Source organism: Babylonia areolata, chromosome 20 (genome assembly GCF_041734735.1).
Source record: "Babylonia areolata isolate BAREFJ2019XMU chromosome 20, ASM4173473v1, whole genome shotgun sequence".
Lineage (NCBI taxonomy): Eukaryota > Metazoa > Mollusca > Gastropoda > Neogastropoda > Buccinidae > Babylonia > Babylonia areolata.
This window is the reverse complement of record NC_134895.1, coordinates 28751526-28771710: the sequence shown is the minus strand read 5'-3', so window position 1 is coordinate 28771710 and position 20185 is coordinate 28751526. Positions and strand designations below refer to the sequence as shown.

Sequence of the window (20185 nt, the reverse complement as noted above, 5' to 3'; positions counted from 1 at the left end):
AACAATTAGGATCAAATTTGTGAATATTACCTGTTTCTGGGTTTAGAGTTTGTACAATCTCTATCCCCTTTGAGGTCCCCTTAATTATCTCTCTGATTCACAGTACTTTTATACCTTGATGTTTGGAATAAACAGAATCATATCCTTTGTCAGTGTTATAAACATAATCTTATATTCATTTCATCAGTTCTTTTGTCCAATACAAATTCATAACACATTTTTTGTGACTGTCTGGTGAGTTGGGTTTTTTGTTAGTGTCTGGTAGGTTTAGAGCAAAGTCCATATGTAAATTAATTTTGACAGAATCAATTATTTTCTCTTCCTAGAAGAGTGATAGTTCTTTGTACAATCATTTTTAATAGGTTTTTAATTTTGAGGTGTGGGATATGTGTGTTTGTGCATGTGTGATAAAAACCAAGACTACAACGGTCCCGTACAATGTTCCAATAACATGTCTAATGAATTAAAAACCTGCTTCTGTCTTAACTGTCCACATGTACCCAAATTCATCATTCACAATGAAACTTGCCCTGTTACATTTACCATCAGGTACCCTTGTTATTTCAAATGTTGAAAAACTAATGAAAAATGGATCAGATGAACATTTCCTGGTGCAACTCATTGGAGAAAGCCTTCAAAAACAGAAGGCTACATTTGACAATTATACAACCTGTTATCTGTACAGTACACACGCTGAGCTGGTCGCTTCAACTTGATCGTTCACAATTAGGCTTGCAAACAGATCCAGAGGTGAAATGAAATAAACTGTTCACAGTCCAGAAATAGTTTAATCTGGAACAATCGCACCCTTGTAATTGGATATATTTATTTTGCTTTTATGTTTAATCGAAATTTTGTATTCCAGAGAAAATCATTTTTTTAAAAAGTTCACCTTGGACACATACACTCATAAACATATATATATATATATACATACAGACTGACTGACACATGGACAAATGAATCAGGGTCATTACATAAACACACTTTGTTTACACGTGAGCCAATAAATCTGCAGCAATGACAGTGATATGACGAATGTTTATGTAGTAGAGTGAAATTGAGACTGTTGAAGAGAGAAATATAAAAGAAAAAATAAGAAACTAGTAATGAAGAATAATATAAATAAATAAAAATAGCTATTAAGAAATCATTATTATATTTTATAAATGTGCGTAGCTTCATATCATCAGAATGCACAATTCAAGTTTTTACAAAACAGATGATGTATTTGGAATAGTTACTTCCCTTGATCTTTTTCAAGTCAGTTCACTGATGCTGTGTTTGGTGAGCCAAATGACAGTAGTGCAAGTTGCTCAGCTTGGAATATACACTGTCACTGTGTAAAGCCTTTGAGCACACTGCTCAGGTGGGTGTTTCTTCCTAGTTTTTTAAGTATCTTTTTACATATGCACATGTTTAGTTATTTTTGGAAGTTTTATATTTTAGAATTGTACAAGGCTGAACAGATGCCATTGTTGAACATGTTATCATAACAATATTTCTTTCTTTCAGTTCTTAGTGAACTGGCTCAGTGCATGGTGCTGAATGAATTACTAGTAGTGTGACCTTCTGTTAGGATTATTGTACATTTAATCAGATGGTCTGTTGATAACTAAGCCATTTGAGGAATACTGTTGTTTTTCAAAGATAGCTTTTCCCAAGCATGAAGGGAGAGATTTTGCTGACGCAGTTTTGGTGTCCTTCCACTTGTTGGGGATGGATAACACCTCTTGGGGGTTTGTTTTCAGGAATATGGTTGTTGGTTGGTTTTCTTTATGAAGACCAATATAATCAGTGGTGGCCAGTCGCAAAGTCTTTCTTTTATTGTCTTAAATGATGCCTTTGTTTTCAGTAATGTTTGGCATCAGGATTTTTTAGCCCAATAGTTTCTTTCGGCACTTAAAATTTACGTTACTTGCTTCACTTGAAATTAAGTCCTGTTTGTATCTCTCCCCCACCTCATGGTACACATGGAAAATAGTTATTTTCTGTTTATTGGTTGCAGAGGTTTTTTTTGGTTGTCATGTGACTTTCTGCATCACATGCTGCCCACTGTACCAATAAAGTGGAACCACTGTAAACCAACGTGTTCCCACGTGTTTGGTGTTGGACTGGATGAACGAACTCAGACCCAGGCAGACTGCATCCTCACATAGCACCCTGCTGTTACATTTATTGTGTGAAAAAAAAAGAGAGCTGAATTGAATGTTGATGTACAATGCTTTGAATGAATAAAGATTCCTAGTAGCAAAAAGAAAATGGCATACTTGTCTCCCATAGAGGAAAGGGAGAATAAACAGGTTGAAGAAATACTTCTCTACTATTAATTCTTGATTTCAGAATATCTTAAGTATATAAGATAGCTTATTGTTTGATCTTCTTGGAAAGTTGAAACTTTTCTCATTATTATCCCAGAATATAATTTTCAGTACCCAATGTAGAATATTCATCAAGAATTAGAATTTCCACTTAATCATATGCTCAGGAGTGTCTTTTCTTTTTTTAGGAATATATTTTAACATAAGAAAATATATTTCCAAAACATAAATAAAGTGGGATTTGACAGTCACAAAATATACCAAAGCTTTAGTCTCTAGACACTGATTTTAAGAACAATCAAATATTTTTTTTGTTTTTGTTACTGTTTTCTACTGTTTTTGCTGTTTTAAGGGAGTTTAGATGTAAAATTCTTATTTTCATCTGTATATTTCAGCTCAGCCAAGTTCAGTTTGGGGGCATATAAACGTATATATGATACATCTGATCATTTTCTAAATTGGCAACTTAACTGTACAGGAAAACAAGAGTAGGAAATCAATTCTTCATTAATGAAGACTTAATTATGGGTGCAACAGCCCAGTGGTTAAAGCACTGGACTTTCACTCTGGGAGTCCTGGATTTGAATCCTAGTCATGGCGCAAGGTTAACAGATGTGAAGACCTGCTAGTGCCTGAACACCATTCATGTGTATTTGCATGCAGAAAAAAATGCACACATCAAAGATCTCACAATCCATGTCAGTGTAAGTGGGTTTTAAAAACAAGAACATACCCAGCATGCACATCCCTGAAAATGGAATGTCTGTATGGATGCCTACATCATGGGGTAAATATCAAATTTTCTATCAGAAGTACTGATTTTGTTCAAGACGATTATGCAATCTTGTGTGAGCATTTGCATGTGACTTTATGCATGTGTGTGTGTGTGTGTGTGTGTGTGTGTGTGTGTGTGTGTGTGTGTGTGTGTGTGTGTGTGTGTGTATGTGCACATGCACAAGTGTGTGTTTACACGTCATGCATATGTGTTTTTTCTTTCTCTTTTTCCTTGCTGTATGTGTGTCTGTCTTATGGGGGTGGGATGGGGATGGGAACCATGAAGGAGTCAACACTTGGAGATTTAATCAACAGTTACCAACTTCAGGCTATGTCAGTTAGTAAAACATACAGATTCACCTTGTCCCACTCACTTTTTTCCTTTATGAACCTTGTACCACCCACTTTTTTCTGTTGTGTCTGTCTTATGGGGGTGGGATGGGGATGGGAACCATGAAGGAGTCAACACTTGGAGATTTAATCAACAGTTACCAACTTCAGGCTATGTCAGTTAGTAAAACATACAGATTCACCTTGTCCCACTCACTTTTTTCCTTTATGAACCTTGTACCACCCACTTTTTTCCTTTACGAATTATGGATTGGACAAATAGCAAACAAAAAAAAATTTGTTTCAGTTTCATGAGTGGTGTTGTTGCTCATGGACCAGTCCAGATAGGGTTCACATCAAATTCCGTGTAAGCATATGGCTCATACAATGTGCATAAACAAACAAACAAAACAAAACAAAACAAAAAGAAAAAAAAAAGGAAAATAAGCTGAACAGAAAGTATGCATGAAAAGTGATTAATAGGAAGGAATAAAACCAGGAACAAATATTTTATGATGCACCTCAAACTGCTCCTCCAATTTGGTCTTCCCAATGTCAGGATCAAATAAACACAGGTCATTGTAGACCTCGGGGAAAGCATGACTGGACACTGTGGTGTCCCCACAGATGAGCGCCTCCAGCAGACTGTCATACACAAACATATACTGCTCCTGCACACACACGAATCCACACTGTGGTTATAGCCAGTTTTTTCTGTTGGAATGGTCAGAGGCATGACCTTTTAAGTGTTGGTAAGTTTGCTTTGCAGAACACTCTTTGAAACAATGTAAGCAAATTGTTGTTGTTGTTGTCCAATCATCTGCACCATTTTAGTGGCATTACTCCTATGATGCTCATTCTGAGGTCCCTAAAAGCCACATCTGTCTTTGTCCATTGTAGTCCCAGTGTCAGCAGTCCACAGGGAACCATCAACGTTAGGTCATCAGGAGACCACACACCAGAGGAGACCTTGCATTGCTGCTGAACCACTTCAATCGTGTTTAGTCATGCCTGTTCTGAAATACCATACCCAGGACACCACTTACTGATGACAATAATAGCTTAGTCACAGAGCAAGACTGTGAGTCTCCCTCCATGAGTGGAGACCACCATCATGTTCCTTCAACATCTGTCCCCCATGGATCTGCTGAAACCGAAGACCTTGACAGGATTCGCCCAAAGCGGAGGGGGATTGAAAGTGATGTCACCATGACAGCAGGGTATGAAAGGCCACAGAATTTGGGACACTTTTTCTTACTGACAATGAAGGTGGATGATGATGATGATGATGATGATGATGGCAATGCTGAAATAGAAGGGCATTTAAGTTTGGGACTATGTGACAAGGATACTTACTACACTTCCTTTCATAATGATATCCCAGCATTAACCAGGCCCAGAGATAAAGTCACAGTGTCAGTCAGGAAATTTGAGCAACACAACCAAAGACACATCCATGAAGTGGGTGATACTTGACTGAGTGGTCTTTGTCTTCCCATTTAAACTAATAGCACACTCAACTCTGGGTAGACCGCCTAAAGAATCCGCCTCCGCTGGAAATTGAACATGCAGTCTCCCAGCTGTCAGTCTGCTAACCACTTCACAATGGAAGCTAGCAGAATTTATCTCATACACTTAGAGTCCATGGACAGAATTTCAGAATGCATATCACATCTGCCTGTGACTGATGTTGTTAATCAATACCAACAGATAGTTTCAGTCACATGTAGAATTTCAGAAAGCAGTAAAAAATGCATTGTCATTTTTCATTTGTTTTCTTCCGCCAATCTGTCAAACATTCAAATGTTGCCATTAGTCTGATTGACAGTTAAAGTGGCAGTTAATAGTGGCACTCCATAGTTTTATAAGAGAGAGAAGACCTGCAAGACTTAATTTTTAAACAGATTTTCAGTTTTGAAAGATCTTTTCTTTTCACAGAGGTTTGTGTCTCCTCTCTCTGTTTCCTTTGTTTGCTAATCATTCTTTTTTTCTTTTCTTTCTGTCTGTTCCTCCCACCTTTCTCTCTCTCACACAGCATGCATGTGTACACAAGCTCATTTGCATGTATTTGAGAGAGAAGGGGAGAAAGAGAGGGGGGGAACAAAACCCTAGCTACTGAATCAATACACTGCATCATAGTGTAACATCCTGAATACAATTGTTTTTTCAATGACACATCAACATCTCATTATTATTATTATTATTATCATTATTATTATCATGAGCATTTATGCCTAATCTTGAAAAAACGCCCTATGTGTTGACACATGGAACACATATAAAAATATAAAAAAATGAACACAAGATACCAAACATCATCAAAAATTATTCAACCTCACCACACACACCCATGACACACACAAGCACACGCGCACTCACACACACAAGTCACAGCATACAATCATAAATATTACACAATCAAAAATACAACCCACAAATTGTGAAACTATCAAAACTCACTCACTCAGTAATAGTCATTTTAGTTCATATTGGAAAAGGAAGTGGTGATGAGAATTATTCAGGAGGGGAAAAGGTGAGTCTTCAGACTGGATTTGAAAGATTGCAGCGAAGATGAATGACGGAGAGGCTGAGAAAGTTGATTCCAAAGAATGGAGTCTTGGTACGCAGGCATTCTATCTTTATATTGCAGCGAAGATGAGTGATGGAGAGGCTGAGGAAGTTGATTCCAAAGAAAGGGGGTGTGGTATGCAGGCATTCTATCTTTAAATTGAAATCTACACTGCTTTGTAAAGCAATAAAGTCATGACAGCAAACTGAATTATCATTCGTTCATGTGTGGGGTGGGAGTTTCACAGGTACTTTACCCAATGCATAGTTTTTAACCCAAACTAGGGGTGGGTGTTTACTAGATACTGGGCGTTCACCAGATAGTTTACAGTAATAGAGGCATTCTTACTGAACGACAGTCTGGGTCCAATGGAGTTGTTTAAAGGATGGAAAGTAATGTTAATTTAAGGGCAAAAATACAAATACAGAAATTACAGAGATGTAGAAAGTTAGAAGGCCACTTACAAAACTCTGCACCATGTTCACTCGCTGAGTTCTCATGAACTGTACGAAGTTGTGCACATCCAGAATGCCCTCTGCCCGTGCCCGTTCAAGCTGAGTGTCAATGCAGATGTAAGTGCCTGTCCGTCCCACTCCCGCGCTGAAACAAACATGGTGTACCCTAGTTATTATTATTATCATCATTACTAATATCATTGTTGCCTATATCCCTGCCAATTGCACAGGACTATATTAGGGCTGGAAACGCAGTCAAAATTGATCCCAAAGAACCTGAAAAGAGACGCTTTGATGTTTTAATGCTGAAGACACTGTCCATAGCACAGAGTTGAGATAATTCAAAAAGGCACATGCACACAGACATCATTTTCAGTCTAGTGTTTATAAATTTACTTCACTCTCTCACCTCACATTCATTCAATTTAATCCAGTCCGTAAAACATTCACACACCCTCCCCCACCCCTCCATACTTGTACATACACTCAATAGCCATACAAGCATAAGTTGAACAAGAGAAAGCAAATAGAAAACAAACACACAAACAAACAAATGCACACAAACAAGCCATTGCCCAAGTTGTTATGGATTATTTGTCACATTATGAATAAATTGGTTACAGTGATGGTCAACAAATGTTTCCATCGGTAGGGTTTTCCTTGATTTTATCTGCTGCAATTATGAATTTTGCTAAATTCTGTACATTTGCTGTTCTTAAAATCTTACTGACATCAAGAAACATTGGATAGTTTCAGTTGATACATGGGATAATATATATTTTCCTTATCTTGTTAAGCTTCTGGCAGTGGGACAGAAAGTGAATTTCATCCTCTTCCTCTGCATTGCACAAAGTGCATATTCTTAACTGTGGGTCAGTGCTGTATCTAAACTTATTGCAGTAAAGGTGGTATACACCCAATCTAAATCTCCAGATACAATTTCTGTATTTCTTTATCAACACGACAGATAGTCCTCAAAATGTAAAGTCAGTTTAAAGCATTTGTAGTTTTCAAAACATTCAGTATGGGAGATTTTGTCATGCCATTCTTGTTAGCAGTCAATGAGGCCTTGCTTGAATTCCTTTAGGAAACTTGTTTTATTGCCCACTCCTTGAGAAAACCAGACTATTCCAAAACCAGAACTACATTGTACCTGTCTGATGTTGCCCAAGTTTTAATTCCTATTTCATCAAGTGATTTAAGTGATTCATATGAGACTTTAGGTAATCTTGTGTCTTGCAATTCCGTATTTTTCAACCAGTATTTTATTGATTTTATAGTCGTGTTTATGTACAGTGGGTATCTGCCTAATTCTCCTTATATCACTGTATTTGGAGTTTTAGGGCTAATACAGACAGCTTTCTTGCATGCATGCATGTGTACCTGTTCTATGATTTTCACTTCAGATATTCCCCAAATCTCAGCGCTGCATGTCAAAGCTGGCTGTACCTGTTGGCTGAACAAGCGCAAAAACAACTTGATATCCATACAGCCAACTTTCCATAGAGCTTTCAAAATATCTACGACTTTTTTCTTTGCTTTTATGGTAATCTGCTGCTGACGCTTTTCAATTGATAACTTTGTAGTTAGAGTGTACCCGAGGTAAGTATATGAATCTAAGACTTCCAGCTGTTGACCATTTCAATACCATTTTTTGTACTTTGACAAATGTTCCCCTAACCTGAAAAGAGAGAAATCTGAAAAGAAAGTATGGCACAAGTACAGTCATATTCAGGCATACAAACCAAGGACATGCCTTTGACATTGACCATTTTGTCAGCTTTTCCAAGAGGATTAAAACAGATTTTACAAGACACTTACATTTTTATAAAGACAGGCACACAAAACTAAATAATTCCAACAGGCAACTCACACATCATTGGAGCAAAAAGGAAACACAGCAAAGACTGTCTAATTATCGAGTCAAGAAAAACCAAAAAGTACTAAAGACTGTCCAGAAAAAAAATAAATGTGAATGGACCAGAAGGTTGAAACTGTTTTGGCCATTTTCCTCAAAAGTAAATGAATAAACTAATGAAAAGATAAATCCTGAAAATGCTTTTGTCAATTCAACCTATTTCATGTTCTGCCATGCATTTCTCATTTTCTCTGCTCCTTCTTCAAACAAAAAACAACAACAAAAAACAACAACACAAAGACAGGCAAGCAAGCAAACAGACCTGCAGTGGACAACAACAGGCCCATTGTCCAGGCTGTCAAAGGCACGGATCTTCTGCCGGAACAGCAGCAGGGAGTGTCCAAACCTGGGCACACCATGGTCTGGCCAGGTGGTAAAGTGAAACTGCTTCACGTACTTGGATTGACCACCCTGAAAACAGCCATAAGGTGAACTTATTGGTGGGTCCTGAACAAAACTGGAGGCCATAGTTTACTAAGAATGCAAATTTCAAAGAGATCCACCAAAGCTGCATCCACTTGTCATCAAGGGAGTGGTGGTTGACATTGTCTCCCAGTACAAGAACCTTGGTGCTATCCTGGATGACAGGCTGGACTGGACAGAGCAGGACACCGCCATGCTGAGGTGAGGGAACCAGTGCCTCTTCCTCATGAAGAAGCTAAAGGCATTCCACGTGTGCCTTAAGCTCCTGGAGCTCTTCTACAGGGCCACGTTGGTATCCATCCTGACATTAAACAGCCTGTGCTTCTTTGGTGCGATGAAGGAGCATGACAAGGCCAGGCTGGCAAGACAGCCAGCAGGGTGATCGGTGCCCCAGTTGCTGACCTCCAAATGCTGTTCCAAGGCAAGGGCTGTAAAGTGCATGTGGGTGAGCCATGATGACGAGTCCCATATGCTCTCTGAAGAGCTGGACGCCAGGCCTCGGCAAGGTCAGGCAGAATAGAGTGTGAGGATCAGGACTAACAGGTTCTACAACTCATTCATCCCAACTCTAGTAAAACTCTGCAGTATTGTGTTGGAGGCTCTGATCAAGTAGCTAACGAGTGGCTCTGCTCAAGTCACTAGTGATGGAGACCATCTGACCTCCATTCTATGCACTGACTGACAGTGTGTGTGTGTGTGTGTGTGTGTGTGTGTGTGTGTGTGTGTGTGTGTGTGTGTGTGTGTGTGTGTGTTTGTGTATGCATGCATGTGTGGCATAGAAAGACATGGAATGTGGTTTAGTTGACTGCAATGGAGGTGCATGAGAATTCAATAATCTGTATATTTGTATATAACCATTTCTGTTTGGTTTTATTTTTATTTTCCCTCAAGTCTTGACTAAGCATGTTGGGTTACGCTTAGCAGATGTGGTGTAGTGTATATGAATTCGTCTGAATAAAGTGACACCTCCTAGTGTGACTGAACTGATCTGAACTGTTTGGTACCCTCCAATTTATCTCTTTATTTTTCATCTATTTTATTTTATTTGTTTGTTTTTATGTTAGACAGGTGCCAAAAAGCAAATCTTTGTAACAAAGTATAGACAATAAAGTGTGTGTATCCATGTGTGTATTTGTGAATTCAATACCTGGTTTGTGGTATGATGTCGTTCTGTCAACAACAAAAATCTGCTTTGCATCATGTACATGCCAGATCTATTTTCATCCCAACATTTTAAAACAGTGTTTGTGGTTACCAACAATAAATCATGTATAAGATTTAAGAATGTATTATTATACGTGATGAAGAGATGACATGACATAATCTTCAGCATCTGTCAAAACATAACCAACAAAGGATTGGAACAAAATCTGAATGGGATTCTAACCAATCTAATGATACATTGGCACAATAAGCATGCTTTAGTTTGGAGCATTTATTTAGAAGGCTTCAATTCAAATTTTGAATGGTGTCTTGTCTATGTATTACTATGCAAGTAACATCAGCCGCAAGAGACTGAGAAAGTAAACGCCATCTACTACAGTCAGTCTTAAAGACTGGCACAAGGGACATGGTTATATATGTACTGGAGCTACAAAGTTACCATGGACACTTACTTGCCAGTTGGAGATGACATATGCCAGTTTCCACAAGGCGGATGATACCATGCCAATTTTATCATCAATCAAAAATACACACACAAATGCTACAGTGTGCAAGCAAATATGTTTCTGTGCATATGTGTAATTGCAATGGTGCTCACAATGGTGCAATGGTGGAGTGATGGCTTAGAGGTAATGCGTCCGCCTAGGAAGCAAGAGAATCAGAGCGCACCGGCTCAAATCACGATACAGTTGCCAATATTTTCTCCCCCTCCACTAGACCTTGAGTGGTGGTCTGGATGCTAGTCATTCGGATGAGACAATAAACCAAGGTCACGTGTGCAGCATGCACTAAGCAGATGTAAAAGAACCCACAGCAACAAAAGGGTTGCCCCTTGCAAAATCCACTTGGAGAGGAAAAACAAATAAAACTGCACGCAGGAAAAAATACACTAGGGAGAGCAGCCTGAATTTCACATAGAGAAATCTGTTGTGATAAAAAGAGCAATACAAATACAAATTAACAAATATATGTACTGTACTACAATAAGCACTTGAATCCCAAAGTTACCTTGGACAGCAGAAAGGCTCGGATGGTAAAGTCTGGCAGCTCATCTGTATCCAGAAGCTGCACGCTGATTGATCCGTATTCTTCACACCCCTCCTCTGGCCAATACTGTTCACATTTTTTCTGACAACAAGCAATCTGACAATGAAACATACATGTGTGTGTGCACACAAGTGAACACACATACAAGAGTGCACACACTTTTTTCTCCTTTTTATTTGAATGAGAGAGAAGCACACACTTTTTTTTTTTTTTCATTTTCGCATGAGAGAGAGAGGAAGGGGTGGGAAGGTGCGGCTGGAGAGACAGACACAGGGAGAGATGTGGGGAGGTAAGGGTGAGCAGACAGACACAGGGAGAGAGGGGTGGAGAGGTGGAGGTGGGCAGAGACACAGAGAGAGGGGATGGGGAGATGGGGATGGGCAGACAAAGGGGGAGGGGTGGGGAGGTGGGAGTTTGCAGACACATGGGGAGAGGGTATGAAGGTGGGTGTGGGCAGACAGAGAGGGGTGGGGAGGTAGGTGTGGGCAGACAGAGAGGGGTGGGAAGGTGTGGGGAGGTGGGTGTGGGCAGACAGAGAGGGGTGGGGAGGTGGGTGTGGGCAGACAGAGAGGGGTGGGAAGGTGTGGGGAGGTGGGTGTGGGCAGACATATACAGAGGGTGTAGGAAGGAGGGATGGGAAGACAGCAAAAGGGGAAGGGTATGGAGATGTGAGGATGGGTAGACACAGGGAGAGGGCTGGAGAGGTGGGGGTGGGCAGACAGACACAGGGAGAGGGGTGGAGAGGTGGGGGTGGGGGGCAGACACAGGGAGAGGGGTGGAGAGGTGGGGGGGGCAGACACAGGGAGAGGGGTGGAGAGGTGGGGGTGGGGGCAGACAGACACAGGGAGAGGGGTGGAGAGGTGGGGGTGGGCAGACAGACACAGGGAGAGGGGTGGAGAGGTGGGGGTGGGGGGCAGACAGACACAGGGAGAGGGGTGGAGAGGTGGGGGTGGGCAGACAGACACAGGGAGAGGGGTGGAGAGGTGGGGGTGGGGGGCAGACAGACACAGGGAGAGGGGTGGAGAGGTGGGGGTGGGCAGACAGACACAGGGAGAGGGCTGGGGAGGTGGATGTGGGCAGACAGACACAGGGAGAGGGGTGGAGAGGTGGGGGTGGGGGGCAGACAAACACAGGGAGAGGGGTGGGGAGGTGGGGGTGGGGGGCAGACACAGGGAGAGGGGTGGAGAGGTGGGGGTGGGGGGCAGACAGACACAGGGAGAGGGGTGGAGAGGTGGGGGTGGGCAGACAGACACAGGGAGAGGGGTGGAGAGACATAGGGAGAGGGGTGGAGAGGTCAGGGTGGGGGTGGGCAGACAGACACAGGGAGAGGGGTGGAGAGGTGGGGGTGGGTGTGGGCAGACAGACACAGGGAAAGGGGTGGAGAGGTGGGGGTGGGGGGCAGACAGACACAGGGAGAGGGGTGGGGAGGTGGGGGTGGGTGTGGGCAGACAGACACAGGGAAAGGGGTGGAGAGGTGGGGGTGGGGGGCAGATAGACACAGGGAGAGGGGTGGAGAGGTGGGGGTGGGGGGCAGACAGACACAGGGAGAGGGGTGGAGAGGTGGGGGTGGGGGGGGCAGATAGACACAGGGAGAGGGGTGGAGAGGTGGGGGTGGGGGGCAGACAGACACAGGGAGAGGGGTGGAGAGGTGGGGGTGGGGGGCAGACAGACACAGGGAGAGGGATGGAGAGGTGGGGGTGGGGGGCAGACAGACACAGGGAGAGGGGTGGAGAGGTGAGGGTGGGCAGACAGACACAGGGAGAGGGGTGGGGAGGTGGGGGGTGGGTAGACACAGGGAGAGGGGTGGGGAGGTGGGGGTGGGTAGACACAGGGAGAGGGGTGGAGGGGGGTGGATGGGACAGACACAGGGAAAGGGGTGGAGAGGTGGGGGTGGGGGTGGGCAGACAGACACAGGGAGAGGGGTGGAGAGGTGGGGGTGGGGGTGGGCAGACAGACACAGGGAGAGGGGTGGAGAGGTGGGGGTGGGCAGACAGACACAGGGAGAGGGGTGGAGAGGTGGGGGTGGGGGGCAGACAGACACAGGGAGAGGGGTGGGAGAGGTGGGGGTGGGCAGACAGACACATGGAGAGGGGTGGAGAGGTGGGGGTGGGCAGACAGACACAGGGAGAGGGGTGGAGAGGTGGGGGTGGGGGGCAGACAGACACAGGGAGAGGGGTGGGAGAGGTGGGGGTGGGCAGACAGACACAGGGAGTGGGGTGGGGGTGGGCAGACAAGATTCAAGATTCAAAAACTTGATTACTCAAGGATAAAGATTTTAGGCATCGCCCAGTCTTCCAATCTGTCCTTGTGACAACAATAACAATAACAACATTAACGATGACTACACAACAATAATAATTTTGTTAACACAGCTACATCTACTGCTACCACAATGAAGAATGATCACCATCATCATTATTAACATCTAAAGTAATAAAACGAACGCATTCACACATTTATATCCACACACACACACACACACACACACACACACTTATGCACATACAGAAACATGACCGAAGTGAGAAACATATAGCGGACATAAAGAAAACAGAGAAACACAACTTTAACATTGTACATATGCAAAAGTGATTAATTTGCTGATGCAGATGTTACAGGTAATAACATCCAATTTACAGGCGAACAAGTAAAAACATTAAAGCACAAAGGTAGAAATAAAATAAATTCACTGCATGTAGGTATAGATCCAAACTTCACGAAAAAAGCATGATTTTTGTCTTTTTTAGCTGGTTTTTTAAAAAAATTAAAAAAATAAAAAAAAAGCTTTGCGGGCCTATTGTTTGTGGAGCAGAAGTTCTTGTATGCTTCATTTGAAGGAACGTAATGAATTGCACGTCTTAATGAACGAAGGAAGAAAGTTCCCAACAGATGGTCCAAAAAATGCAAAGCTAGATTTGTACAAATCAATGCACACACCAGGCAGAATATAATTATCTGAATCGTAACGCTCTGATGCCCATTGAACAAGGTCACTGAGGTATGGTGGTGACATGTTTTTGTGTACTTTGAACATGAGGACCATTTTATTGTAGTCAAATTGCTTGTATAGTGGTAATATTTCCAGTTTTGTTAATTTTTCATCTGTTGATAGGGAGTGGTCTGGTAAAATAAGTTTAGCTGCTCGTCTATGCAATGAGTTAACTTTTTTTAGCTGGTTGTGACTGGCATTGCTCCAGACTGTAGATGCATAATTGACATGAGAGAGACAGTGTGCCCCGAAGAATAATTTTCTGGTTGGAGTATCGACGTAATATCTAAGTTTATTGAGTAAGAACAAACTGTGGGCTAATTGTTTGCATACATGGTTGATATGAGCTTGCCAGTTCAGTTCTTTATCAATAATTACCCCAAACTTGTTCAATTGAGTTCTTGTTTACCTCGAGCTTTAAACTAAGAGGTTTTCGTTGGTGTTTCCGTCTGGATGTCAATGCCATACTTTTTGTTTTGTGTGGGTTAAGTTCCATGTGGTTTTGATAACACCAGCCTGAAATGTCATTTATTCCCTGTTGTAGAGATGATTCTACAAGATCAATGTCGGTCTCACTACAATGAAGGGAACTCATCAGCGAACTAATCGCAGATAACATTGCCAGGTTGTTAATATAGATGCAAAAGAGTAGGGGTCCAAGGACAGAGCCTTGCGGAACACCACGATCTACATGACCTTCAGAAGAATACGAGCCGTCTAAGTAAACACGCTGTGTTCTCTTTTCCAGGTAAGACCAGAAGAAGGAAACAGTTGACTGGTTTTGAGTATACTCAGTCAGTTTTTTTATCAGTATTCTGTGATCCACAAGATCGAAAGCCTTCTTTAAATCTAGAAAAACTGTTCCAGTGATCTTATTTTGGTTGACTGCAGATAACCACGTATCACAAAGCTGGGTTAATGTTGTGTGACAGGAGTGATAACGGCGAAAGCCGGACTGAAGGGGATGAAAAAGGTTATTTTGCTCCATATGTTTCATATGGTGCTTGTGGACTTGCTTTTCGAGAGGCTTGGACACTACTGATAGTAGGGATATCGGTCTTAAGTTGTTGAGATCTGTGATATTGTTTAACTTTGGCAGTGGAATTACTTTTGCTGATTTTAGCACAGAGGGAACGTTGTTCTGTTTGATGCACAAATTGTAAATGTATGTAAGGGAGTCTACGATGTAGGGTAGAGCAAGCTTGAGAACAGATGCATTTAAATTGTCTGGACCCATTGCTTTCGTATTCTTTAGATTTGAGATTAAGGAACCAACTTCATGAACAGCAAGTGGAGGGATAGCGAATGAGTTACTGGATTTAAGACGCTCTTGACAAAATGTTTGTAGCAACGGAGGAGTAATGTAACATTCTGAAGGAAGGTAGTTTGCAAATGTTTGTGCTGATTTAGCTATGTTTAAAAAATGGCCGTTGAGAGTATCTGTTGTCCACACAGTGGCAACAGCATTTGTCTTCTTTTTATGCTTATCGGTAATTTCATTAACAGCACGCCATAATGTTGCCATGTCTCTGTTATTGCTGATAAGTTTTTCAAAATGATTTGACTTTGTTTGTTTAACTAAATCTTTCACTTTATTTCTTTGCTTTTTGCATTCAGTCTCTTTCCCAGCAGCATCTAACACATCTCTAAGTGCCATAGCTTTGATAAGATCTTGCGTCAACCAGTTCGGAAGTGTTTTGTGTTTTACTCTCCTAGTCCGAAGAGGAGCATGTCTGTCAACGACTGCAAGAAAGGTTTCATACCATACTGTTAATGCTTGCACTGGATCCACAGTCATGAATACTTTCTGGAAGGGTGCCAAGCTCAAATCAAGAAAAAATGCAGCGGAACTGAAATTTTTGAAAGAGCGGTATTGGATCGTTGTGTGACCCTTGTTTTGTTTCCAAGGAAGTTTACAAGACCAAGTACAGAGAACGGGACAATGGTCACTGATGCTTTTGTTGGACACTGTGATATCGCATACCAGATCTTTGTTATTTGTGTAAATATGGTCGAGTAGTGTGAATGACGTTTTCATGATTCTGGTTGCATTGTGAATGAGTTGATGCAAACCAAAGAGAGTAGTAGTTGATTCCCATGCAGGTTGTGGTTTGAATAGATTAATGTTGAATCTCCTAGCAGAATGACATTTTGCTTATGTTTATAAACATTGTCCATCATTTGTACAAAGCCATCATACCAAGGAAACTTAGCTGAAGGATTTCTATATAGAAATCCTACGAGGAGAGGGATGGACTTGGAACGTTTGACCTGTAACCACATGCATTCCACATTGTTGGTTTCCAAGTCATGTCATCTCTTTGTAAAGCATGAAATATTCTGATGAATATATATTCCTAGTCCTGTTTCACCAGAGTGATTTGCATCATGTCGTATGAAGTTATAGTTAGGTATGGATAAGGCCTCGTCTGTGAAACGGGTATCAAGGCGTGTTTCGCTGAGCCCGAGTATATCAATAGGAGGAGAATCATTTAGTAGCATGCATATATCATGAAGCTTATTGTATAAGTGATAAACATTCAAGTGACCAAGCCGTAACCCTTTATCATTCCTGATCCCATCAGACAATTTCACAGTAGTCACCATAGTATAATGGACTGTAAGATGACAATATATAATCAGGAGTATTAACAGAACGATATGTTTGAAAGAAAAATAAACTGTAAAAAAAGAAAGTGGAGATGCTCGTTCAAAATGAGGGTATGCTGAGCAAATGTCTGATTTCAGCTGTTGCCGGAGAGTAAAGAAATACAAACAAGTAGTACAGCATATAACACACAGGAAATGTCAAGTTAGTCAGTCAGTGTGTGTTCTATTTGCACTGGGCAGGTTGTGGCAGAAACTTCACACACGGCAGTACTGCCAACGCCGCTTAGTGAAGGCAAGAAGTTCGAAGATAAGAATCCGCAGAAACTGTTTTCCACACAGTGGCTGTGATCAAAACAGCATTGATGCACTCCACAGAACAGCATTCACCAGAGTCAGGAAACAACACGATAGTTAATAATCCGCAGAGAGAAACCTTGGGAGGACCACAGCACAGCACAACAATTTGTAGAAGAACTAACAGCAAACACAAACACCAATTACTAGCCACAATATGTAGACACAAGCAGGATTACATCTGCAAGGTAATAATAATACCGAATAATAATAATAATAATAAAGAAAAGAAAAATTAAAAGGAAACAGATAATATCCAAACAGAAAAAATATATCAAGCACTGGAAACGCAACTGATACTATTTGAAAACACGAAGTTGTTCAGTGTTGACACTAACACGGACAACTGAAGGTTCAGAGATGTTTAATGAAAACACCAATTTACGTCAGGGTTAACACGTTCAAAGTCGCAGTTTTTCACTGAGTACCAATATCAATAACCAGCAGGACTAATAACCAATAGGACTGCCAACACAAGGGTCACACACACACACACACACAAACACACACACATATATATATAATCAAAATTATTATTAAAAAAAAGTGACAAGTGGACTAGTTATCAAATGTCTTGTAGCACACACTCACACACGCACTCACACACGCACTCACACACGCACACACACACACACACATACACACACACACACACACACATACATTTTTTTCTTCTGTGTAACAGATGTGTGCACTTGTATTTTATACTTTAGTGCGACAGCATATAACAATATAGGTACACATGATTTATTCACACACTGACATTTTCAGAACTAAAAGAGATGCTGGGGAGGTGGATACATAATTCACAGCCAGTTACACCATGGAAAGGGTGGGCCACTTCTGAGAGGGTGTGGAGAGTACAGCTGTGGTGGAGCCACAGGTCCACACATAGAACCATACTGCCTAGCAGGAACACTTTGTTGCTGCTCCCTGACAGTACAGGCAGGAGGCAGCGGACAGTGGTGGGGCAGAAACCAGGGCATGCTGCGCTGCCTCCTTGCTGGCTGGGTGAAGGGTTAAGCAGAGGAAGGGGGTGGTGGTGGGGCCAAGTGGGCATGCTGTGTGTCGTCACGCCTGATGAGCAGAGCAGGAGCGGGGGAGGAGGAGGATGGACTGAAAGTGTGGTGGGGAGAAATGGGGTGGGTGAGGGTACTATGTTGTGGTTGGGGAGACAAAGTTGCATTGTTTGCCTGCGTTTTGGTAAATCTGGAAACTCCGTCTGGTTCATGGGGGGAGGGGAGGTTGTGTTGGTAACTCGTCATTTGTTCATTGAATCATTGGACACAAGGGCAGAATGTGTGGAGCATGGTGGGTGGGGAGGGGTCGGCAGGTGGCGGGGCCGTCTTGAGGGGTGATGGTTCATCATAGGGTGAGGTGAAGTGGGATCTGGTAGAAGTTGGATTTTTGAAGGGTACAGATTTTCGGCCATGTGCACTGTACCTTTTTTGCTGGGAATATAGACACTTGAAATGAACGCCATTCTTGGCGCACCACTCTGAGTTGTGAAGGTGGCACAGTGGTTGACGTATGTCACCCCCATGTCTCTGCAGGCCTCATGGAGATGGTCGTTGCTGGGGTGGATGATGGCGTTTAGGGGACTCCACCCCTTAGCAGGGATGATGGAGGAGGCCTGAACTGCTGCCCTGGGGAACACACGTTGGCACTGTGTGATGAGGGCTCCCCACTGCTGTCTGGAGATACTGGCTTCTGTTGTGGAAGACTCACAGCAATCAGCAATACCAACGTGAAATGTTGCCTGCTTCACGTTGGGGCAGGGGGGTTGCTCAGTGAGCCACTGTGTCAGGCCAGAGACCGTTAGGTCTTGAGCACAGACTTTGTGGGGCTTACCACTGGGTGGGATAGAGCGGCGGAGATCCACACTTCTTAGTGCTGAGTCGCCAAACAGGATTGTTGTTGTATCCTTGGCGACATAGACTTGGTGGAAAGGGTGTTTAGGGAGAGGGGTTTTGTTGTCAACTGGTTGTACTGACCGGGGACTGATACGTTGGCTTGGGGATTCTCTGTTAAGGGATTCAGTTGTGGGTGATGTTGGGAGTGGAGAGGGTGGGGTAGAATTTTGTGGGGATGGGTTTGTGGAGTGGTCAGTGGGTGTCTGTGTAAGTCGTGTCCGTCTTGTGTTTGGAGCTTGGTGTTTGTTACTGGATGCACATGTTGGCTGTTTGTTTGAACTTATGTAGTGATTCTGTTTCATGTTAAGTGCATCTATCTCAGTGTTGAATGTTTGTCTCAATTGTTGAAGTGAAGCTTGGAGAGCAGAGATTTCTGACTGAAGAGCTTGTGTAACTGTGCTGAAGACACCATGACAACAGCTGCTGTCTGTGGGTGTGTCTGAAGCATTGCTGGAGTCATGTGCACAGTTGGTGTCAGGTTCGTCACTTGTAACAGGCTGAGAGTCTTTTGTCATGGACGTGTTAGAGTCACCTGTTATGGAAGTGTTGAAATCGTCTGTAGTTGTGGTGGAGCATAGGTTGTCTGCTAAATGAATGTTGGGCTCGTCTGGTCCGCTGTTGTCAGTGTTGGGGGTGCAGGGAGCATTATCTTTTCTGAGTGGGGGGCTGAAGGAAGTAGATTCGGTGATGTGGATAACTGGAGAGGGTGGGGAACAATCCGCGTCTGGTGATTCCACTGTCGGATGTGTTACGTCCTCCTCAGTTGTAATGGAGATGGGGGAATGTGTAGCTGGAGGGGGTGAAGAGTCTTGAGGCTGCAGGGCTGGATCGCTGCGGGGTGGGGTGTTTCCGGTCTGTGTGGTGAGGGCGAGGGGCAGGGCTGGGTAAACACACGTTACTTCAGCATCCATCTGTGTGGTTGGCATAACCGGGGCTGTGGCAGTGGTAACGTCTTTTCGCTGTTGGCTGGCCACACACACCGATGCCATGCTGTCCGCCTTTGGTAGAGGTGAAGGGTGACTGGCAGCCAGCGTGTGAACAATGGAACGTAACTTGTTGAACTCGCATTCCACCCACTCCCTGCACGCTCGGCCTTGCACAAGTATTCTGTTTGTAGTGTAATATATATGTATCTTCAGTAATTTTCTGCTGGGCCATGCTTTCAGTCTTAGTTCCAGAGTTGACTGGAAAAGACCTGGTGGCAATGTCAAGCAGTCAGCGGGCAACACTTTAGTACACAACACATGGCTACTTGTGTAGTCACTCCATGCACACAAAGACTCCTTCGGTGCAGAGGTTCCCACATAACGGCGGAATA

General features: G+C 42.8%; 1 protein-coding gene across 3 annotated transcripts in view; it reads right to left on the bottom strand.

Annotated features, from left to right (window-relative positions):
- LOC143295377 (receptor-type tyrosine-protein phosphatase T-like) overlaps positions 1-20185 on the bottom strand; it is a 328714-nt gene that overhangs the window by 25001 nt on the left and 283528 nt on the right. For all 3 annotated transcript variants that reach the window (XM_076607040.1, XM_076607042.1, XM_076607043.1), the window contains 4 exons: positions 10963-11082; positions 8630-8778; positions 6459-6594; positions 3947-4096 (listed from right to left, as the gene is read on the bottom strand). In XM_076607040.1, the coding sequence (XP_076463155.1) occupies positions 3947-4096; positions 6459-6594; positions 8630-8778; positions 10963-11082 (555 nt within the window). The remainder of the gene's footprint in view (positions 1-3946; positions 4097-6458; positions 6595-8629; positions 8779-10962; positions 11083-20185) is intronic.